Here is a 24,645-nt window from a genome sequence, read left to right as displayed (position 1 = left end):
ACATTAGAATATGGGAACTGTCCCAGTTATTTATGTGGCTAAATAAGACGCAGAATGCAATCACGCAAATCTTCATTACCACCCGGGACAGCCAATGGCTCCTAACATAGGCAGAACAGAGGCGATTAAAACCATCCTAGGGCCGCGTTGGCAGGGCAGGTTGAGTAAAGCTGCATTAAATGAGTTGTACAAAAAGGAAACCCTCTTCGGCGGCCGTCGCGAGAGCGCGAGGGCGGCTTCCCGCATCCGCGCACGAGGCAGCGAGAAGACAGCCGCCCTCCTTCCATCACGCAGGCGCGTCACCAGGAGCAAAAGGAAGACAAGCGCGTTCCCTCGAGTACTCCGACACGCCCCTTCCTCTCGTCAACACACACCCCCTTCGGGACCCGGGGGTTCGGCCACGCCCCCTCCGCCCGTGACCCGAGCAGGGGCGGATCCTTCGTTACACCACACCCAGGGGTTGGCAACCTCGGCTCTTTTATGACTCGTGGACTTCAACTCCCAGAATTCCTGAGCCAGCATAGCTGGCTCAGGAATTCTGGGAGTTGAAGTCCACGAGTCATAAAAGAGCCGAGGTTGCCGACCCCTGCGTGACCACACCCATTCCTATTACGGCCCGTTCCGGCGCCACGCCCTCGGCTTCCCCACCCATTCCGACTGCCCTCGGCAGCGAGCGGCGGTTGGAGAAAGCCCAGGAGGATAGCTGGTGGAGGGTGGAGGGGGTGGAGAGGAGAAGGGAAAGGGAAAGGGAGGCGTCGAGCGGTGCGCGCGTGCGACGGCGTCCGCGCGAGGAGCCCGGAGTGACCGCCCGACCGCCCGCCTGCCTGCCTGCCTTTTGAGTGGGGGGGGGAGGGGTAGCCTACGAACAGCATGGCGGCTGGGCGCGAGCCCCCGCCGCCGCCGCCTCCTCCTCCTCCTCGTCGTCATCTCCCTCGGTTCCCTGCCAGCCCCTCGGCCGCCGCCGCTCGAGCGTCGAGGCCCACCGACCTCCTTCTCCCTCTGCCCCACTGACTGTCAGAAGAGGGGGAAAAAAAAGAAGGTACAGGGAAGGAAGGAAGGAAGGAAAGAAGCCTCGCCCTACCCGGCCCATCCCGGCCATGGAGCTCGCCAAGCCGGTTTTCCCCGCGCTGCCGCAGCCCAAAGAGGACTCCGAGGTGAGCCAGCCGTTCGCCGAGCCGGCGGCACCTTTGGAGCGCAGCCGTCGCCCCTCGGGGAACCTCGCTGCGATCCCACCACCCACCCCGCCACCAGCCGGACTGGAAACTGGGCAAGGCGCTCTCCCGTTTTTGCCCGCCCGCCCGCCCCATTTAAAGCCAAACGCGCACAGGTGTTCCACTTTGCCAAGCAGGTGGTGGTGGTGGGAAGCGGACTCCCGTTGTAATCGCTCTGCCGCGTTAAATAAACATTTGCCTCGCGGGTTACAAGGTTTGTTTTGGGAGCCCGCCCTCCTTCCTTTTTGCTGTCCTGTGTCAGGGACAACAAGGAGGAGTGAGTGACAGGAAGGGAGCGCTCGGTCCAAGGTCTGTTATTCCTGCCTGGCTTCGTGTGTTTTTCTCTTGCATGTTTCTCAACGTAACAGACTAGACTAGAGGTGGAGTGTCTTATTTTCGCCTTTCCGCGTGCATGAATAAGAAGAATCACATCGATGCCCTGTGGTATCTTCTAGGAACTCAACACACCCATTTTACTAGACACTACCATCTAGAGTTGTTCTGTGAGAAAAGCCATATTATTAGGGAATTCGCTCAAAGCATTTGGGGGGTGGGTGGGTGTTTGTCATTATGCAGGTATCCTCCAGGCATCCCTTTTAATATCTTCTGACACTATAGAATGATCCAGTTGTGCCCCCAAATCTATTTTAATTAATCTGTTGAAAATTGACACAGTTTCTTGCCTTTTGAGATGGGAAACATGCCAGAATTGTATTATAAAAAAATCAGAAATGGAACTTAGCTGAAAGAAAAACTTCTTGACACCATTAATACCTGTGACATAGCTCATTTTATTTTATATTCTTGCACTGCATTCTACTGTCCTTGCTCTTCCTAAAATATGAAGTATGTCTGCTAGTCATTCTTGGGACATGCTTGAGTATCTTACATTGCTCCTGCTTATATTTCTGTGCTTCCCTTTATATCCCTGTATATATTGAATGCTATCACAGCAGGGGGTAGCACAGCAGTCTGACTAATCTTGAAGAAGCTGTGAACTTTAATCACTTTATATATTGTTAACTACTTAACTTTCAGACTCAGGAAGCTGGAATAGCATAAGCTGTATTTGTCTTGCAGATAAGATCGGTGCACCTATTCATTTCCTTTAAGATTGTTTTTGAAAAGCATAATTTTGTAACCTTTGTACAAAAAAAATAAAAAAGACTATAATTGTATAGATGATTACACAAACTTTAATTAATAGAGCTGTGGGGACTAAATCTTCACAAATTTACATTTTAAAAAATATAGAATATTGCAATCGCTGATCAGAATTATAGTGAAAAAGCTGTATTGGTCCATAGGAAGGGAGGAAAAAACATCCAAATATAGATTGTTAATCCTTTATTATTGGGACCAGTCAGAATTGTTTTACAGACCATTTAAAGGTGAAGAACTTGGAACTTGTGTGCTCTTTTCTGCTATTTTGAGTGGTTCTAATTATGATATTGTCCAACTGTGTATTTTGGGTAAATGTTATATAATAGCCAAGAGGCTTAGTTTTCAATTAAGTCAAATTTAACAAGCAAGGAGGAAATGCAGTTGAACTCAGTGAAATTGGCAGAAATAGGCCTGACTGCTTTATCGCTCTACCTTTAGAAGCAGCCTGCTAAAAAAAATGATGATGCATATGGTTCTGGAAGAGGAGGTCCAAAATGGCTGAGGCTGCTGGACTAAGTCAGGGCTTTTCAACCAGTGGTACGGGTACCACCTGTGGTACATTGGCACCTGGCAGGTGGCATGCGACCATCCTAGAAAAGTGGTAGCGGGGGAGGGGTATGAGCTGAACTGGTGGCAGCACTGCACAAGCCTGAGCGAGAGATGGCTGGAGCTACAGGGACGCGCCAGGATCAGCGCCAGGCTCCAGCTGAAGCTCGGCACTGATCCTGGTGCTTCTGCTGAGCCCTGAAGAAGCACCATTCACCTGGAAAGCAGCACTGATCCTGGCACTTCACTGAGCCTAGAAGAAGCACCAATCAGCTGGAATGTTGCAGCATCTCCAGGGTCTTGTGATTTACATTCAGATGCTTGGCAACTGATTCATATTTATGACGGTCACAGTGTTCCAGGGTGATGTGAAGTGACCAAAACCTGCTGCAACCACCCAGCAGAGGGGGGGAAAATAAAAACCAAACACTACCCCACCCTACCCCTGTCTCCGATCCTCAGAAATGCTCACAGCAATGAAAACCTTGGACAGGAGGAAGAGCGCTGCCGGGCAGGCAGGCAGGTGTCTTGCTCAGCTGTGGCTTGGGGGACACTTTTTTCAGTGCCATTGTAACTTTGAAGTGAGTGACTAAGAGAACTGTTGTAAGTCGAGGACTACCTGTACTTCATCACTTTTTTCATATTTTTTTTATGGTCACCAAGTTTTTGACACCTTGCTAGGCGACTGGTGGTACTCGGATGTTGCCATATCCTAAAAGTGGTACAATGAGTGAAAAGGTTGAAAAGCCCTGGGTTAGAAGATTGAATATGCACGGCAGTTTTACTTTTTTTTAATGGAGCCAGTTTTCTATATGTTGGTATGATTGTTCATCTGATAGCTCCAATAGACTATATCTAGTCCAAATATTGGACTAGATATTTATGAACCAAGTCAGCAAGGGAATTTGGAACACTAGAAGGAAAACAGTTAGAAGGTACTAACTTAATGGCAGTTCATACACTATGTCTAATGTAAATCCATAATTAACATTTTCTCTATATTAGATGAAAGCCTAATTTATATTTGCAATGGGAAATATGATTTTTCAACACCCCCCCCATTGAAACCTATATGAGAAAGCTTATTTTTACTACTTTAGTGAATAATAACTTTTGAGAAGAAGCAACAAACATTGGACTTGCCACAAAGTCCATTATTGTCTGAAATTAAGGCATTAACTTAGATCTAATTTCCTCTGTTAAATGGTGTTCTCACAAGAAGCCCATATTTGTTATTAAAGGCAGATTTCTGTTCCTATTTTTATCAGTGATACCGTTTAATTAATATAATGCCACTTATACTCGAATCTAGCTTCTTTCAACACTGTGGTACAGCTGAGTTCCAGATATTGAAAACACTATGGATAAGGTTTATTATTTCTGTTTCAAGCTCAAAATACTGTACTTGCAGAATGGTCAGCATTGGAACACTATGAGTAAGGTCAGAATTGTTGCAAACTAAAAATGGCCTTTTAAGTTTAGAGCATTTCAGATTTGAAACATTTTGTACTAGGGAAAATGTCAGTGATTTGTTGTTTTCAAATAGATGTATGTTTCTACCGAATTGTGGAAAGCTGTTTTAGAGACGATTAGTATCCAATAAGAGTGAGGCAAATTAGAGTGTGCATCTCAAACCAATTGTCAGGATAAAAATATCTTATTATAAATTGGTTGTGTTTTTGCAAGAAACAAGTAATATTGAGGGATCCAAATTAAGGCTTTTGTCTATATTGCATCTGATTCTCTTCTTGATAGTCTGTAGGATATTTAGCTTGTCTGGAAGACATTTGATTTCCCATTTCTTTGAATTTAGGAGGAAGGACATATGTCATTTTCTTCATAATTCATATTCCAGCCAGCTCTGGCAAAGTAATTGTTATAGTGGATATGGCAGTCTGCATTCTCTGCTGCTGCTTTTTAATGATTGTATTTTATCAGCTTAGCTGTGTATTTAAATGCATTCTGCTTGTGTATGAAATAAATGCTCAGCAAGATTATGTTTTACATGTTCATCTCTGTTATTAGTAAAGCATATAATTTGCTGTTTGCTATCTTATATTAAGCATTTCAAAATATTTATATTTCAATACTGCTCTCCACTGTAATGACAGATAATCTTAAGATTTATTTACTTATTAATTTTTTGTGCAGTTTTGTTCACTAAAAGTAATAGATGAACTATTATAGAGTATTGTGTGCTTTTTATTAGCACACATATTCCAGCTAATCTGTTTTTGTTTTATTAGATATTGGCCAGACATTTGTGGTTTTGGGGGAATCAATGCTCTTTTTCAATTGCTACCTGCTTTATAGTATTTAATTCAATGCTTACATGCTGTTCTAGTGTAGAATCACTATATTAGCCTTCATTGAGCACGTATATGGGCAGCAAATTGATGTACAAGGTGAACTAATTCAAAATGAGGAAAAAGTTCCTATACGTCAGAAACTTTTGTTAGTTTTGTTTTAACATTATTTAATTGATGACTTAAGAAATTGATTATTTAAGCTAGGGAGACAGTAACTGGATTTAAACATTGCACTAAAATGTGTGGCTTATTTCTAGCTTGTATTACATGTTGATGTTGAGACTTATAAAGTGAAGTTTACTTAATTTGTTAATATGGTTTTAGCTAATTATGATAAAGTGGTGCTTAATAATCATGTGCCGTCAGCCTATTATTAGTAATATCTCACTCTTGGTCCTGACTTTCAGAGAAAGTCATTAGATAGTGGGAGATGTGACTGATTATATTAGAAATTAAAATTCTGGAAATCTTTCAATTAACATAGACTTAACATTGCATTTCCTCCTTAAAACATTTTCCATGGTTATTTACACATTTCTTTTCTTCCCATAATAGTTCTGAACCACTAATATTTCTCCAGGTTTTTTACAAATTGGTAATTGTACATAACCATGTTGAAGTTCAGCTGGCATTCAGTGTCCAGGTTGTATTTTGCTTCATGGACAAATGAAAAATCTCACTTTGGGTGAGCTTAGGAATTCATATGCCATTATAGTCCTCATAAATGTATAAAAATATTTTCCAGGATAACTTTAGTAAACATATTTTCTAGGATAACTTTATTAATGAAAAATTACAAGATCAAACCTATAGCTTTGTTAGCTTGTTTAACCTGTCATTTTCATCTTGCATTTCTTCCAGAACCTCACTATTTTGACTGGTCTTATATTCAAATGAGAAAATGTGTTTTATTTCTTCCACTTAGGATTGGACATATCCAATGAGAAGAGAGATGCAGGTATGGAAGTTTTATTTACTATGTATTTGGGTTGCTGCAGGGCTTTAGCAGCTTCCTGAAAACGTATGCTGACATCTGACATTAGGCGATGAAAAAAATTGATGCAGAAAATTCATTTCACGTTTTTTATATATTTGTTATAGATTGCAAACCATAAATAAATTAGGGTGAACAGCCCAGCAACACGAAGGAAGGATGGTTGCTAAAAAGGGTCTGGGAAATTGTCCTAAAAAGTACCATATTTTCCGGCGTATAAGACGACTTTTTAACCAATGAAAATCATCTCAAAAGTTGGGGGGTCATCTTATACGCCCAGTCATCTTATACGCCGGAAAATCAGCGAGCCCGGGAGGAAGCATGGCAGGCTGGCGTCTGGTGGGAGCCGGCAGGGCAGTCCTGCGCACGCGCACGCTCCCCAGCTGTTAAGGAGCACTCCTTAGCAGTTGGGGAGCACGCGCGTGTGCAGGACTGCCCTGCCAGCTCCTGCCCGACGCTCTTCCCTCTTGAGGCAGCATCGCTCCCCAGCTCCTAAGGAGTCCTCGGGGATGCTGCCTCAAGAGGGAAGAGCGTCGGGCGGGAGCCGGCAGGGCAGTCCTGCACACGCGCGCACTCCCCGGCTGCTAAGGAGTGCTCCTTATCAGCTGGGGAGCGTGCGCGTGTGCAGGACTGCCCTGCCGGCTCCCGCCAGACGCCAGCCTGCCCTGCTTCCTCCACAGTGAGAGGGGAGGGCGTGCCTTCCCGGGCTCGCTGATTTTCCGGCGTATAAGACAAAAAATCTTGAAAATCATCTCAAAAGTTGGGGGGTCGTCTTATACGCCCAGTCGTCTTATATGCCGGAAAATACGGTAGCCTTTTTATTATCTACTTATTAGATTTGTAACCAAGGAGGTTGGGGCAGCAAGGGATTGCAATATATTATTATGCTTTTGAAAGATTCTCATTTGAAAGAGAATCTATAGACCCTAGACCCAGACCTGGCCTTTTCTTCTGACCTCTTCAGATAGTTGCTACTCTCCGCTATTCCAATAATCACTACCTCCGCCAGTCCTGAGTATTATACATTCTGTACACATTTCTGTCATTCTGTTCTCTGAATTCAAAGGAGGAGAATATATCTAGATATTCAAGCCTTGTGGAGCAACAAAATATTAAGAATGAATTCTCATTACTACAGCTATTTCTCAGAAGTGAAGCTATCATAATTTTAAAAAACCTGTTCAAGAATTCTAGTCAAGTGATAGGTGAGGTTTTAGTTAAAATCTTAAAACTATTCCTTTGAACCCATAGTTTTTTATTTCCATGCCCATTTCATAATAGGCAAGTTGAATAAGATACCTAACTGCTACCAGAAACTAAATGAAAAGCAAAGATAAAGTCTAAAGTCTAATTGGTACACACATCCCCAATTTCCCATCATAGGCAAAATATCCATGTGTAATGTGTACCATATATTCATGCTGGCAAATAACCAAACAGATATACACAAATAAGCACAAAAGTTGTATCACACCAAAAAAAGAATATATTCTGCTCATGCACATTTTTTAAAAAATGGGCAAATGTATTTAACTTTGGCATTTAATTTTCATTAAATTAGCCTTTCAGAAAATCTGTAGTCCCTGGGATGCTTTGTGCCCACCCTCTAAATTGGTATTTTTTAACCTTAGCAACTTGGAAGAAGTGTAAACTTCAACCCCCAGAATTTCTCAGCCAGCATAGCTGTCTGGGAAATACTGGGAGTTGAGGTCCATACATCTTCAAACTGTCAAGTTTGAGAAATGCTGCTCTTTTGGTTAGTTGGACACAATTCTGGATAAAGCTCAGGGTACTGTTAACTTTTTTTTAATGAAATATAGTTTTCCAGACCACACTCCACTCTTAGCATGAAAGTTTCACTGTTAATATTTTTGTACCTTAAAAAAAAGCTGAAGAGCCTAGTTGGCACTTAAGGACACATAGGAATCATAACACAGCAATATGCATTGTCTAGAATTGTTTTGCCTTTAACCATTGCATGGCAGGCAGAAATTCATTTTCTTACTAAAAGATGCCATGAAGAAAAGCTTGGCCTATTGAATTACCACCCATCAGGTAGGCAGGAGCATCACCAGAAAACATGTTTTAAGAAATGGTTCTACAAAACAGTATAGAAGTGTATTCATCTTGGTTATAAATTACCAAGTTCAGAGGAAAATAAGGTGATATTGATAAGAACAGGGAAAATAAAAGTGAAAATTGGGTTGGCTTAAACACGTAATGAAAATTGAGACGTCCTCGGACAAGCGCTGGCTCTTCGGCGAATATATATATATATGGACAGTCTGGAATAACTTGAGAGAGGTGTATATTTTTCTCCCTTCAAATCTTTGAAGGTTTTGAATTTCTTCTGTAGATTACAGGATTAGTACAGAATGAGTTTGAAGAGGAAAAGAAGCACAATGTATTACTGTATAGCACAGAGGCAAACAGTTCTTGGCATTTTAGTTGGGGTTGCAATCATACTTATTCATGTTCGTTTTTCCAAGAAAAAGCACCAAGTAACTTCCTAGCAAAAATGGCAAATTCATAAAATTTATAAAACAATTATTGTACTCTACCTGAGTACATTAAGCTTGATCAAACATGAGATTGTTATTTGAATTCTGGCATGGCCTTTGGCCACGGAGATCAAGAAGTTTCTCCTGTGATTTACTTAGGATATGCAGTATTCTCTTGTAGCCCTGTGCTGATTTACAAGAAAGTAAACCTGGCCTACTGGCTTGTGTTTTTCTCAAGTGTATTTTAATAGGGCCAGAAGTAATTTAAGATTAATCTTCATATTGCAATAATATAATTCTTATTATACATTAGTGTTGTGCCTTGTAATTTTTGTATGCGTGTTTGTTTTCTTCTCATCCTCTTACCCACTGTTCTTTATTTTATTTTATTTTTTAGGAAATTTTACCTGGCTTATTCTTAGGCCCATACTCTTCAGCTATGAAAAGTAAGGTAGGTTGTCTGCAACCTTTTTACACGGAGCAATTTATGTGTAAATTATCTAGATCACGGGAGTCAAACTCGCCGCATCACGTGACATGTCACGACGGATCTCAACTTTTTTCACATTGCTGGAGCTGGGGTGGGCGCAGCCTCCACATGATGCAAACAGCCCACCGGCCAGCAGTTTGACACCCGTGATCTAGATCAGCGTTTCCCAACCTTTAGGAACTTGAAGATGCGTGGACTTCAACTCCCAGAATTCCCCAGCCAGCTGGCTGGGGAATTCTGGGAGTTGAAGTCCACGCATCTTCAAGTTCCTAAGGTTGGGAAACGCTGATCTAGATGCTTTCTTTAGGACATGTTCCTTTCCCCCCTTCATTGTGAATTTTTGTCATGCATTGAATTAAGGAAGGCTTTTTTGACCTTAATTGTTAGAAAATATATTTACCATGCTGTTCCTTATACCTTTTAAATATTGTTGTAGCATTTTAATTTTTTGCTAGGTATCTCTGATTTCTGCCGGGGGAAAGGGGTATAGGAAACATTTCAATAAAAATAAAAAAATTACTGCAGCATTGATTGACCTTTGAGATATTTATACTTTCTGCAGATGCACTATTTCATTATAGAACAGTCAGAAGACTGAAAATCCTTCTAATGTTCATATATGTTATAGGCTGTTCATGGTTTTTTTTAAGATAAGATAATTTTTATTGTCATTTTTTACTGTGGGGACAATGGCACACATCAAAATGAAATTTAGTTGCCCGCTGTCAAAGTGAAACACATACATGACATACACCTAAAACATACTACATACAACATATGTATAGACCCACACCCCTACATATACATAACAATAAAATATTAAATACTGTCCATCTTGAATATATAACAGAAGGAGGAAACCTGAGCTTATTAAATTTATTTTAGGCAAAGTGTCTAATCAGTTGGGCTGTTATAGAGATGCTGAATATTTTCAGCCAGGACATACATTTTTTTTGGGGGGGGAGAAATATTCTATATTGCTATTTTAGTGTAATCATTTTATTTATTTTTATTTATTTTTTAAAATTTGTTGGTCATCTCATATATAACTGTATTAATTACTTAACTATTAGCTACTAAAATGCAGTTCTATTGTTTTAAAGTTTCTTTCTGGGTTGGTATCAACCATACGTTGAATTTTTTTAATTGTTCATAATTTCATTTTGTAGCTACCTACACTTCAGAAACATGGGATCACTCATGTAATATGCATAAGGCAAAACATTGAAGCGAACTTTATTAAACCAAACTTCCAGCAGTTATTTAGGTAAGAAAATCTTAAATTATGCTTTGAAGACAGTGATCTTTTGTACAAAATATACTTTTTAGGATAGTATATATGCCATATCATTTATATACTCTTGTAAGTGTCTTCATAGTTCACAGTAACTGACAAGCATGTTATACGCCAGTAGATAAAAGTACTGGAAAGAGATGTGTAAGATTATCTCTGTTTTCTTCCTTCCCTAAGGTGAGAATAATACAAAGAGGAAAAATGAAATAAAATCTTGAAATGTAATAAATGTTGTGGTAATGTACTTCAAGTTCTATCAAATATGTCAAAAATTTTGATTTTTTTACAGTATAAATTTCTAGTTCTCATAATTCCAAAAAGGTATCCAGGTGACTTATTAGTCTATATTCCAAATGTTCAGATGTTTCATATGAAGTGAGTAGGCCAGTTGTATTTACAGTATCATTTTGTATCTCCAGGGCAGTGCCCCCCCCCAATCTTTTGGGCACCAGGGACCAGTTTTGTGGAGAGAGGGTTTTTTTGTGGAGTGAAGGGGATGGTTTCGTGTGTTGCCTGCATCCTGTGGATGGGGCTTTAATTGTGTGGCCTGGTTTCTGGCATACCGCAGCCCAGTGCTGGTCCGCAGACCGGGGGTTGGGGACCCCTGCTCTAGGGCTTTTTATTTCAGATACAGTCATTGGAACACAGCTGTCAAACTTACAAAACTACTTTTGGTTACAGCCATCTTTCTTTGTTTTTCGGTTTGCCACAGCTATGTGGGGAGGGAAGATACATTCTTCTAGTTCACTCGTAACAATAACTTTCTTGTGGGAACCAAGGTCAAATCGCTCAAGTGTTTGGTGACTAGAATTACCATTAGAGAGCCTGCCAAAGGTGTTAATTGGAGAATGTGATTTATTACATATTTAGTGGGTGGGGAGTTCAACTTACTTTGTAACCTTTGGGGGGGGGACTTCCAGTCTTGTTTTCATCTTTGTTCGTGCTGATATTATGTAGCCATTAGAATTGTTCTTTGAGGAAAGCAATTGCCTCAGAGTTCTTATTTCTACTGGTCTCATCTATCGGAACCATGACAACAGCTTTATAAGTGAACGTGAGACACCTGTCCTTTCTTTAGTACTTGATACACAGAATTTTGCTAACTTCCTAAATCAGTTGGGCTTCAGTTACTATTCAGTTGCTTAACTCAAATATTAACTACAGATTTGTGTTAGTAGTTTAATAAGAAATTTCATTTAGTAATATATAAATATCATTACACATGATAGAATTAATGATAACTCTTTTACTTCATAAATAACATTCTATAATGCTTTCTGCATTTTTTGCAAACTTGAAGCAGGAAACTCCATCATCATCATCATCATCATCAAGTTGGAAGGGACCTTGGAGGTCATCTAGTCCAACCGCATGCTCAGTTAGGAAACCCTATATCATTTCAGACAAATAGGATTGCTAATAACTTTTTCTTTTGCTAGAGGCTTTGAACAATTTAAACTACTAGTTTTATTGCTGGACCAAATGTGCTATGTTGTATTTGTATGTGGCAAATAGTTCAACATAAATACCTGATTTATAATAATTCAGACTACAGGTCGTCCTCAACTTACAACAGTTCATTTAATGAGCATTCGAAGTTACCACAACACTGGAAAAAGTGACTTATTACCCTTGTTCACACTTACAACCACTACAGCATCCTCATGATTACATGATCAAAATTCAATTGCTTGGCAACTGACTCATATTTACGACAGTTGCTGTGTCCTGGGTCATGTGATCACTTTTTGAAACCTTCTGACAAGCAAAGTTAATGGAGGAAGCCAGATTCACTTAATAAATGTATTACTAATTTAACAACTGCAGTGATTCACTTAACAACTGTGGCAAGAAAATTCATAAAATGGGCCAAAACTCATTTAACAACTGTCTCACTTTACAACAGAAATTTTGGGCTCAATTGTGATTGTAGGTTGAGGACTTCCTATATTTATCTTTCTGCTTCCATGTTATTTATTGACTGACACTAATTCCTCAAGATTTCAGGGAAAATTTTACCAAAGACTATTTGGGAGTGGTAGGAATAAAACGTGGAGAGTTGTTTTGAAAAAAATATAGAATCAAAGAAACATTATTAATCCTTGTTGCACCGTGACTTTTCTTCTGAAATTATCATTTAATTTTATTTCGCCCTCTAGAATATTTAGGTGTGTTTCAGCAGAGGAGTGATCATCAGAATATGCAGTGGCAGTCTAAAGAGTGTAATCTCTGAGAATAAACCAGTCTCTCAATGAGCTCCATGATTTAATGTTTTATGGCCATTCAACACTCTAGAAAATGAATGGTCCTGCCTATATATTTAACACACTTATTTTAATTGTAGGTATTTGGTCTTGGATATTGCTGATAATCCCATTGAAAATATAATAAGATTTTTCCCAATGGTAAGTGTCCATCATTATGAGTTAAATTATTTCATAAGCATATATTTTAGAACTGAATGGGGGTAATGCTAAAGGAGTGAAGAAGTAACTAATTGAAATAATTCAGGTAAATAAACTTTATCTTTGATTAGAGTAGCAATGACCAACCATATTACATGAAACACTGTAATGCATTGATAAGCATGGCATATTGTGACTCATAATACATCCTCTTCTTGGTAAACATGGGTTTTGTTCTCCATTCTGCAATTTACATTACAGAGCAAATGGAGAAAACATTACCTTTTCTTTTTTAAAATAAATATGTTATTGATTTTCTAATTTTACAATCATGAGTACTTAATAAACAACATATTGTCTGGGTCCATTGGTAATTCAGTGGTACATATTTTCTCAGTCTAGTTCCAATACTACATCATCCAGTGCTTCCTTGGTCTTCTCTTCTTCTGGTGGTATGCATTTTCCACACTGGGCAAATACAATTCTTGCTACTATTAATACACATACAATTAAATATAGACATCTTCATCACATTTTTCTGGTATTATAGATAATATAGTTAGTGTCGGTTTATAATATCTTTTCTAACCAGAACATATCTCAATTTTATTTGCACTTAAAATCCATTTGTTTAATCAATATCCTGTTTTTCCCGCTTTTTTAAAATTTTAATTTCCATCAATGTTCAAAATATCTCTATCACTTATAATTTTCTCATAATAAATTATATTTGGGTAACCAAAAGCTTTCCTTGTACAAAACCTTTTAAAATTTTCATATTTCCCATCTCATGACAAAGTATAATATTCTAGTTACAAATCCTATCCTTCTAATTATAATAATACTTTTATTTCTAACAGTTACCTATTTTTTTAACCATATTCAAACATCTAATAGTATAATATGCCATATAATAGGTCAAAACCTCTATTTTCTTCAGTCTTACTCTAGCTTTCTTCCTTTGCCAAATAACTTTCCATGTCAGTATATTTGAATCATCAAGTAATTCTTCCTCTGTTTTTGTATATATTATTTGGAATGAGGAAGAGAATTTGATTAAAGTATTTTTTGGAAGAACGCTCAACCCCATTTATATTCATTAAACAGCCTCCATCCTTCTTCAGTTTTTCTTTTCATTTCTTGTTTGTCAATATTCAGCACTTCTCCTAACAACTCTATCATCCACTTGATCAGTTCTTCTTCCTTATCCTCAAATGTGTTCTGAGATCTTGACAAGTAATATATCTTCCATTTCCAGTGTTGTCATTGCATCTTCTAATTTTTCATTTGTCTGAATCTGTTAATTCCTTCCTTTAGGTCCTCCATCTTTGGATCTGTTTGTTCTAATTTTCCTTCTGTTTTCTGGGTTACTATTTCCTTCTTTGTAGTCATTGTCTGGATTTGTAAGTTTAGGTTAGAAAATTGTTCTTTTATCTCATTTGTCTTATTTTGAGTTTCATAAAATAATTGCCTCTTGGATTGATTTCAACATAGAATTTCTTTCTAAGATTCATTGACATTTTCTTGCTGGTATATCAAGCTGGGGGCTTTGGAGATAACTTAAAGATGGGGTTTTTTTACCATTTGCTAAGTGTGGAACCCCCATTTTGTTTTTGTATATAGTCTTTATAGTCCATTACCCAACACAGATAAGCAGCCCAAGAGGTGTTTTTTTTTCCTTTTCCCAGCTGCAGTATGTAAAAGTGAAAGTTTCCAGGAACAAAAAAAGTACGTTATCTAAGTCTGGGATTCAAGCCAAGTTTCCTTTAAGCATAATAAATTGTAGTACCGTGATTTTCCACTAGATGTCGTTGACACCATCTTCCAGCTTTCCAAATCCAAGCCTATTTTACATATTTTCAAATATCTTTTCTAAAAAAAAAGTCTCAAAGGTACTTTTAGTCCTCAAATTTCAAAACTACATATCTGTATTAATTTCAAACTGATCTTGTAGTTTTCTCTATTTTCCCCCAAAGCAATTAATTTGCCGCTTTTCTTTTTCTGAGGGAGAGGGGCAAAAACTTCTTTCCCTCTCTCATCATGAAGGATTCTTAGCTTTGGGCATTCTTTTTTCCAGGAAAGTAGTATTAAGGCCATCCACGTTGCTCAAAAATTGCTAGTTAGTGCTTATCTTCGGTTGTCAGCAGCTTCTGACTGGCCGCACGAATGTAGCCAGTTTTTCCCCTGCTGGTTTAGAGGGCTTCCTCCTTCATCGCCTCTCCGGGGCGATTTTTGACCCTTTTTAGGGTCCCCAGCGGGGTGAAACCTAACGTGGAAGAGGGAGCCCCGTCTTCCTGTGTCTGTTCACTGATATAATGGATGTTTATTGTGCACTTTTTATTTTCATTTTGGCTTCTCCCTAATGGACGGACATTGTTCTGGAGCAAGCAGATCAGAAATTTTTAAAATGGAAGCAGGGGATTTTAATACGCATTAAGCATATTAGAAAGTTAATCTACCTATTTTCCCTTAAATTCATGCTGAAAATTGGTAGAGAGTCATTACCAACGTTATTGAGCAGTTGTCCTCTGAAATTTGCTATTGGCATGATCCAGTAGAGGATGATTCCAGAGGCTGTAAAAATTTCAAAATGCTGCCCTCTATTGCAGTAATTGTAGTTCTCTATAAATTTTAAAACCTGAGAAGTTTTTATGATTTACTGTGAATCGGATTATGATTGAAAGTAATCATTTTAAAGCATTTTGATAAATCATAATATAAACATTTTTATATTATGCCCTGTCAAGAAACATCTTAAATATAATATAAAGAAGATAGGCAATTGCTAACATTACATTATTTTTGTAAATAATGCATTATGGTTTGTAAATAATGTGAACTATTTGTGCAGAAATTACTTAAATTATATAATATAGTCAAACTGATTGGTTCTATCAATGTAAGCATATTTAATAAACTGGAAAGGAATGGTATTTTTTTTCTTTAGACTAAGGAGTTTATTGATGGGAGTTTACAAACTGGAGGTATGTATCTTAAATTGTTTGCCTGAAAATTGGACAAATTGTAGCTTCTTTTCAAATTAATTATATTGAGATACAAACTATGAGATAAAAATACTTTGTCATAGAATGGTCATTATTATTTATAGGCTTGTATCAAGTTTTTCTTGATACTACTTTCAACTTTGATAACTTTCTGATACCTAGGTTTTTTTTTACAAATCAAAAACTTTAGGGAACAAATTGTTTCTTGCCATTATGTAAGGGCGCATAAACTTTTACTGTCAAGAGGCCTTAGAGCAAAGAGGCGCAGTACATGAACTACACACACACACACACACACACCCTGTCCATTTGTAACCCCATGGTATTGTTGAATGTTAGTGACACAATGGATGCTTTGTGGTAACACAGTCTGTTCCCCTCTCCCCCTGCCCTTTATGTTTGTGCATGGATGTTTTCTTGGGTGGCATGTCTTCAATTTCTATCTTGATGTTAGGTTAGATGGCACAATATTACAGTCTTTCAAAGATGATATGTTTCTGTAAAGATAGGAATATGACCTAATGTTCTTATTTCCATTTTTAACCTGCCCTTCCCACACTAAAATTGACAGCCTTGCCCTTTTCAAAGGTGTCACGGGATGCTCTCTTCCAGTTCTCTAGAAAGACTGAGTTGCTTTCTCTGGTGATTTAATATTTGCCAATCTTTGCCTTAGAGGCTAATTTGAACAGATGACTACATGACAGAATTCTGTAGCCTTCCTTTACCAAAGAAAATGAAGCTTCTTATCCTAGAAGTCTGCATCTAGCTTAAATTTTATATATTATTACTGATATTTAGTCAATCTTGGTTTGTGATTTAGATCAGGGTTTTTCAAATTGTGTCTGTGGTATCCTTTAAGAATGTGATGGGGGTTTCCTGGAAGACTAAGGGTGGAGCAAGATCATTTGAATGTAGCCGGGATGTCCATAGCAATTTTTCAAAACATGGTGAAATGAACTGAGCTTGTTTTCCCATGAAAAAAACCACACAATTTTGCAGATCAGATTTCTGGTTTTTTTAATGAACAGATTCTGTCTCTGAAAATGTTCATTGATCCCTGATTTAATTTATATAGTATGTTTTATTGGCTGATCCACAAGATAGCTTATAATATTGTGTTTGTGTATGTTCGCACAATCAGAATATAGAGCAACAGTTGGAAGGGACTTTGGAGGTCTTCTAGTGATCCAAACCCAGTTCAAGCAGGAGAGACTATACCATTTCAGACAAGTGGCTGTCCAGTTTCTTCTTAAAACCTTCCAGTGTTAGTTTTCTGTATCCAAGCAGAGGCCATGTTTATGCTTCCCTTCTACTCTGCAGCTCCAGGGCAAGTGGCAGTTGGAAGCAAGTGTTCATTTTGTCACAAAAAGGGCAAATAAATACCTTGCTACTATTTCACAAATAGATGGGCCAAGATTTCCCATTTGCCATGCTAATCTTACTGAGGGATGGGGGTTGCATTTTCCAAGAATTCTTCGATATTATGTTTAACCTTAATAAACCCCCTTGTGAATCTTGCAGATAAGTGATAGTATGTGCTGTAATGTAAATAATATAATACAAGAGGAGGAAATGCTATATAGCCAGTATAAAGTAACTCTCTTCATTCTCAGGAAAAGTTCTTGTGCATGGGAACGCAGGGATTTCTAGAAGGTAACAAAAATTCACATTTAAAAAAATCATTGATGAGGCATGACCAACATATCTTACCTTGTTTATTTGTCTGCTTTCAGTGCTGCCTTAGTTATTGCATATATTATGGAAACATTTGGTGTGAAGTACAGGTAAGAACATTTACTAAATAGCCTATTGTATTTTGGGATAGGGGAATTTTAAAAGAATTAGATGTCTTTAAAGCAAATTCCTGGATTCTTCACAGAAATTATTCCCTTGTTTTGAATTCATCTTTTGTGAATTTGTTTAAACCATGTTTGTTTAATACCACCAATATTGACCCAGATTGTTGGGGGCAATTAAGCTGACTTCGTAATAATGCCGCTTGGGGTGTGTGTGAAAGCCCTAATAAGCAGGCATATACATAGAATGAAGGCTACTGCTAAGCTTGTAAGCCGCCCTGAGTCTTCGGAGAAGGGCGGGATATAAATGGAATTAAAATAAAATAAATAAAAAATAAATATTGCTTTTAAATGTCACATACCACATATAAACAAATAATATTAAGCACAGAACAACATGCTATTTACTTATATCTGGCATGTTACATTTAAAAACAGCATGCTTGCCTATGTCATTATATTAGGTATTATTAAGAATTTTATATGCAACTTCTTTCTAAAAATATTTTGGAAGTATGAAAGTTTGATACATTTTGAACACATTCCTTATTGCATATCTAGGCTTGGCTAACACTAGCACAGAGATTCTAATAAATTATTATAAGGTCCAACAATGGAGATAAGAACAAACATTGTTCAATCTGTATACCTACCTTACTCTGTACACCGCCCCGAGTCCCTTGGGAGAAGGGCGGTTTATAAAAACAAACAAACAAACAAACAAACAAATAAATAAATAAATAAAACAAATAAAAATAAAGGAAAATATTAAGAAAGTAAATCAGAAACCAAAACAAATGGACATGAATGGATAATCTTTTTTCTAGGGATGCATTTACGTATGTGCAAGAAAGAAGGTTTTGTATTAATCCCAATGCTGGATTTGTTCATCAACTTCAGGTAAATTCTTTTTCTGTCCATTGATAATGAAGATTTTATTACTAATTCTCTAGGTAGTGATACCTTATTGTCTGAAATGCATTGATGTTCTGATTTGAAAAATACTCATCTTTTCTGGATGTTGGTTATATTTTCCAGTATAGTGGGTTATTTTTTTTAAAAAAAATATTTACTTGGACATTGAAATTTTGGGTTTTTTAATGTGAATTTGAAATTTAATATACTGAAATGTTTGAAAATGTGAGTGGATAAGCTTAGCCAAATATGTAAACTAGAAACTTAAATATTAAAAGGAGTTTTATGATTGTTAATAGAATTTCTAAAATATATGGCAGAGGTAGTTCAGATTCTGGAATAACCACCTATGAGCTGTCATCTTCCATGGCCACAGGAGATCTTTAAACTACAACTTTCATTCTTTCACATCCTGTGTTCAAATACTGATTTAGATTCAGATAGCATACAGTTGCAAGAAAAAAGTATGTGAACCCTTTGGGATTACGTGGAGTTTTGCATGAATTGGCCATAAAATGCGCTCTAAATGTCATGTAAGTCACAATAGAAAAACACAGTCTGCTTAACATAATACTACACAAACATTACCTGTTGTTATGTTTTAGTTGAACATAAGATGGAAACATTCACAGTGCAGGGTGGAAAAAGTATGTGAACCTTTGGACTTAATAACTGTTTGACCCTCCTTTGGCAGCAATAACCTCAACCAAACGTTTCCTGTAGTTGCAGATCAGACCTGCACAACGATCTGGAGTAATTTTGGACCACTCCTCTTCACAAAACTGTTTTCAGTGTAGCAATATTCTTGGGATGTCTGGTGTGAATCACTCTCTTAAGGTCATGCCACAGCATTTCAATCGGGTTGAGGTCAGGACTCTGACTGGGCCACTCCAGAAGGCGTATTCTGTTCTGTTGAAGCCATTGTTTTGTTGAATTACTTGTATGCTTTGGGTCATTGTCCTGTTGCATCACCCATCCTCTGTGGAGCTTCAGTTGGTGGACAGATGGTCATACATTTTCCTACAAAATGTCCTGATAAACTCTCGAATTCATTTTCCCATCAATGACAACAATCCATCCAGGCCCTGAGGCAGCAAAGCAGTCCCAAACCATGATGCTCCCTCCGCCATGTTTTACAGTGGGGATGAGGTTTTGATGTTGGTGTGCTGTGCCTTTTTTTCTCCACACATAGTGTTGCGTGTTTTTCCCAAACAACTCAATTTTGGTTTCATCTGTCCACAGCATATTTTGCCAGTAGTGCTGTGGAACATCCAGGTGCTCTTTTGCAAACTTCAAACGTGCTGCAATATTGTTTTTGGACAGCAATGGCTTCCTCCGTGGTGTCCTCCCATGTACTCCATTCTTGTTTAATGTTTTCCTTATTGTAGATGTGTCAACAAAAATGTTAGCATGTGCCAAAGATTTCTGTAGGTCTTTAGCTGACACTCTAGGATTCTTCTTTACCTCATTAAGCATTATGTGCTGTGCTCTTGCAGTCATTTTTACAGGACGACCACGCCTAGGGAGAGTAGCAACAGTGCTAAACTTTCTCCATTTGTAGACAGTCTGTCTTACCGTGGACACATGAACATCAAGGCTTTTGGAGATACTTTTGTAACCCTTTCCAGCTTTATGCAAGTCAACAATTCTTGATCGTAGGTCTTCTGAGAGCTCTTTTCTGCGAGGCATGGTTCACATCAGACAGTGCTTCTTGAGACCAGTAAACCCAAAACAGGTGTGTGTTTTTAAAGGGCAGGACAGCTGTCAGCAACACATCCAATATCATCACACTGATTGGAGTCAAGGTTGGCTCACTCCTGGCTCCAATTAGCTCTTGGAGAAGTCATTAGGCTAGGGGTTCGCATACTTTTTCCACCCTGCACTGTGAATGTTTACATGTTATGTTCAATTAAAACATGACAACAGCTAATGTTTGTGTAGGATTATTTTAAGCAGACTGTGTTTTTCTATTGTTGTGACTTACATGACGTTTAGAGCGCATTTTATGGCCAATTCATGCAAAACTCCACGTAATCCCAAAGGGTTCACATACTTTTTCTTGCAACTGTATTGTGTTTGCTTGAGCTGTGTGTTATTTATGTATGTGCAATCAGCTTCTACTTGCCTGCTTGTTCTCCTTTCATTGAAATATTCCAGTAGAGATACAGGAGGTCAAGTCTTCCTCCAGAGAAGCTACAGTGATTTTTTCCCCTAAATCTAGATTTAATTTAATCAAGTGGAAATAAATTGCTTCTTATCTCCCTTCTCTCATCCAAATCTGTTTATTTAAGTTTCCCTGACTTGTAATATTTATATGCTCTTGTTGGTTTTTCCATTGGTTGCTTTTTGTCTTAGGATCTTGACACAGAGGGATTTCTGCAAGTTTTATATAATTCTTCAGGTCTTCTTGTTTTAGGAATATGAAGCCATCTATCTAGCAAAGTTAACTATCCAGATGATGTCACCTCGGCAGCTGGAGCGATCACTCTCAGTTACTACAGGTGTGATCTTAATACAGGTGTATAACTATACCTATAACTTTTTTCATGTAGGCTGTATGTATGAGGGAAAGGTGGTGCCTCCTTCCTTGATCAAGACAGTAGTCTGTTCCCTCAATAAAACAATTCTTAATCTTGCTAACTGTTAACTTTAACTGTCAACACATTGCATTGTAAGCTGCCAAGAGTCACTTTAGATATTGAGATGGGTAGCATACAATAAAATTAAGAAATTAAAATAAACATTCCCTTTCTAGGGAGAATGGTTGGACTACACTTATCATTAGATGAATTAGTTTATCTGGACCTTTCTTTCCTTGGCTTTGGAACTGAGGGTGGACTGAAACTATGTTGTTCGCTCTTGTTGGTGACAATTGGCAGGATTAGGATGACTATGATTCCTCTGATTGTGCTGGACTTTTCAGCGTCCTGTGATACCAATGGCCCATGGTATTTGGGGTTGGGAGTGAGAGAATGCTGTCTTTCTGAGTGGTCGTCTCCAATAAGCAGTGATGAGTGGGGCTTCACTGAGTCCCCGAAGGGCTCTGTTCTGCCTCCTATTTAACATTTACATGAAGCATCTAGGAGAGGTCATATGCTGGCATAAGGTGAGGTATCATTGATATACTGATGATATTTCATTATAAAGAGATCCAGTTTGGTGTAGATGATTGCCAAGAAACCAGGAAACAATGAGTTCCAGTCCCAGCTTAGGCATGAATGCCAGCTGGCTGATTTTGGGCCAGTCATTGTTTCTCAGCCCAACTCATCTCAAGAGTTGTTGTGAAAATGAGGAGGAAGGAGTATTACGTTTGCTGCCTTATTTATAAAGTAATAAAGGTTGGATAAAAAAAATCTAATAAATGAAAATGAAGTAGTAAATGAAGCTTATCTTCACTCTAAGCCAGATGATGACCAAATGCCTAAAGACTGTTATATACGGATGAGAAGAAAAAAGCTTAGACTGAATTCTACTAAAACACATGGCAGCAGACTTTGAAGCAAATTGAGTCCACATACCAACCTCTAGATAGGCTTGCATTTTCCCAGACAAAGCTGGCCTGCAAGTTGAAGGTCTTTGCACGATGCTGGTTGCTACAAAGGAAAAATGGAAGCCACAGCAAAGGTTGGCTTTGCAGTTAAATATTATCTGCCAGTTTTAGTGTTTCCTGGATCAGGAGGCACTTGTCACCACACGCTGGATTATTGCAATGCATTTTACATGGGGCTGTCCTTGGAAGACCATCCAAAAGCTTTAACACATGTAACAAGCACAATCTGGGTAGTTACGGACATGTGGAGATTCAGCTCTGTAATATTACTATGGGCAGTCCTTGCTTACCAATCCTCACTCAGCATATAAAGTTTAATGGTGCTAAAGAAATACGTATGACCAGTTTGTATTATGTGATTCATAATACACATATTACGCAGTGACAACTGCTCACCCATACAGTGATATGATTGCCATTGTGACCTTCTCCACTGGTTTGTCATAAGGCAAGTAAATGGAGAAGCTGGCAAGTCCCATAATTTGCAAGTCCCATAAGTCTTTTCTGCCAATTTTCCTCCCAAGGAGTACCTGAGCAGCAGAGTGAGTGCAGGTCCCTGACAGGCAGACAACTGCCTACCTGGCTGTACTCATGGCAGGATATACTTTCCAGCCTTCCTGCATTCACGCCATCCAGCCTCCAGCCTTCCTGTATGTACTCAAGCCATGCCATCTATTCTTGGCCTTCCTATACTTGCACTGCACTGTCCACCTCAGCCTTCCTGTGCTTGCGTCATAGCCTTCCCCACTCTTACGCCAGCTTGCTTGTGAGCCACCTAAGGAAAGGTTTGTCGTGACTGGGACTTGCAGTTTCCAGCTGGCTTCCCCGTTGATTTTGTTTGTTGGAGGCCAGTCAGAAGTTGCAAGTCTGGTTACGTGAGCTCTTACTTGAAGATCTGTGGTAGTCATTTAACAATGGCAACAGGGACTATTGGGACTGCCATTGCTAAGCAATGTGGCCATATATTAATAACCTATATGGTATAGATTCTCCTGCTCGAGCAGGTGGCTGGATTAGAAGACCTCTAAGGTCTCTTCCAGCTCCTATCCTATCCTATCCTATCCAGTGCATTGCGATGGAAATTCTGGTCCCAATTACAGTGGCTGCCAGTTAACTTCTGGATGCATGTCACCTTTATAAATCTTCATGCTTGGATATCACCATGATTATCTTCTTGAGATTGAATCTGCCCGTCCCATTATATATATTAATATTGTAGACCATTCAGTTTCTTCAGAAATGGGGCAGCATGTGAGTTTATAACTTCCACCACAAACAGATTTTGTTTTAAAGTAAATAAGTAAAACAGCAAAGAAAAAAAAAGGAAAATAAAGAAAAAAGTGGTTATGATATGAATTAAGGTAACACTTCACTAGGGAGACTTTATGATTGAGGTTCAGAGAAGTCTGGGGAGGGAAATGACTTTCAAAGGAGAGATGTGTGTTAGATGTAAAATGAATTTTGCAATGTAGAATATCTGTTTTTAAACTATTTCAACTACTATGTATGCTTAATATATTATATAAAATTGCTTCACATTTTAAGAATAAATTCTGAAGGAATTTTTAGTCTGCCAGATAAAATACCTTCTGATTATCAAGCTGTTTTTTCCCCCTAGAATACATTTTTCTTGCTGCCTAATCTTGAATTTTATTGCCTGCTTCATAGGAAGTCTGAAACGAACACATGAGGAGGAGGAAGAATGCAGCATACAGGCAGCAGCTCCAAATGGTTGACAGCTGAAGATACCTGGACTTGATTGTTGGGAGTTTTATAGTGGCTAATCCTGGAAAGATGAACAACCAGATACAAATTTAAAAATGGAAGATTCTAACTTCCTTATGCAAACCTGTTCCTTCAGTAGCATACAAGGCAACATTTTTAAGGTATTAGATTCCTCAATTGACTGTAAGGCACTGATTTTTCTTTTTTTTACACTTTATAGTTTTATTCTTACCCCAAAGTTTTGGACTTGCAAAGAGGTATTATTGCAATAATGCACTTTTCATACTTGAAATTTATTTGTATTGATAAAATTATTACTTAAGCAAATCGTGTTGGGAGATTATTATTTATATCATTTTGTGTAATTTATAAGAAGAGTAAAAAGAAAAAAAATAACCGTGAGTTGTATTTTCCATTTTCCAAGTTTAAGCTACAGGAAGAAAATAGATTAAACTACTGTGATTATCTTGAAACAATAATGGTAGGGATCATTATCACTGATACATTAAAATAGAAAATTAATATTTTCTTTCAAATAAAAAGGTTTTTTGTCTTTTAAGTTTTTAAGAAGAGACTAGACAATCATTTGCCTGAAATGGTATAGGGTTTCCTGCCTGCCTGAGCAGCGGGTTGGACTAGAAGACCTCCAAGGTCCCTTCCAACTCTATTACTACTACTACTGCTACTACTACTACATTTGGCTTCCAGGCAAGAGTCCATTGTAAGACCATTTTTCTAGT

The 24,645-nt window shown here is 38.3% G+C and overlaps 1 protein-coding gene across 6 annotated transcripts; it reads left to right on the top strand.

The window, feature by feature from the left end:
• The first annotated feature begins 553 nt into the window (after positions 1-553).
• STYX (serine/threonine/tyrosine interacting protein) lies at positions 554-24,458 on the top strand. 6 transcript variants are annotated; one of them, XR_014490687.1, is made up of 12 exons: positions 554-1,154; positions 6,156-6,188; positions 9,123-9,176; positions 10,385-10,482; positions 12,854-12,914; positions 15,862-15,898; positions 17,533-17,572; positions 17,653-17,703; positions 18,543-18,615; positions 21,047-21,131; positions 22,037-22,254; positions 23,849-24,458. XR_014490687.1 is itself a non-coding variant. In XM_083348409.1 (11 exons), exons 1-11 carry the CDS (start codon positions 1,098-1,100, stop codon positions 23,855-23,857), a joined length of 615 nt encoding a protein of 204 aa, XP_083204535.1. In that variant the 5' UTR covers positions 554-1,097; the 3' UTR covers positions 23,858-24,458. The 6 variants fall into 6 exon arrangements, 3 of the variants coding, with proteins under 3 accessions (XP_083204535.1, XP_083204536.1, XP_083204534.1); XR_014490688.1 differs by having other exon boundaries at positions 6,092-6,188; XR_014490689.1 differs by lacking the exon at positions 554-1,154 and adding an exon at positions 5,464-5,915.
• Positions 24,459-24,645: the final 187 nt, after the last annotated feature.

This window comes from Vipera ursinii, assembly GCF_947247035.1.
Source record: "Vipera ursinii genome assembly, chromosome: 1".
In the NCBI taxonomy this organism is placed as follows: domain Eukaryota; kingdom Metazoa; phylum Chordata; class Lepidosauria; order Squamata; family Viperidae; genus Vipera; species Vipera ursinii.
The sequence above is the reverse complement of the archived record's forward strand: the minus strand, read 5'-3'. Positions and strand labels throughout refer to the sequence as shown.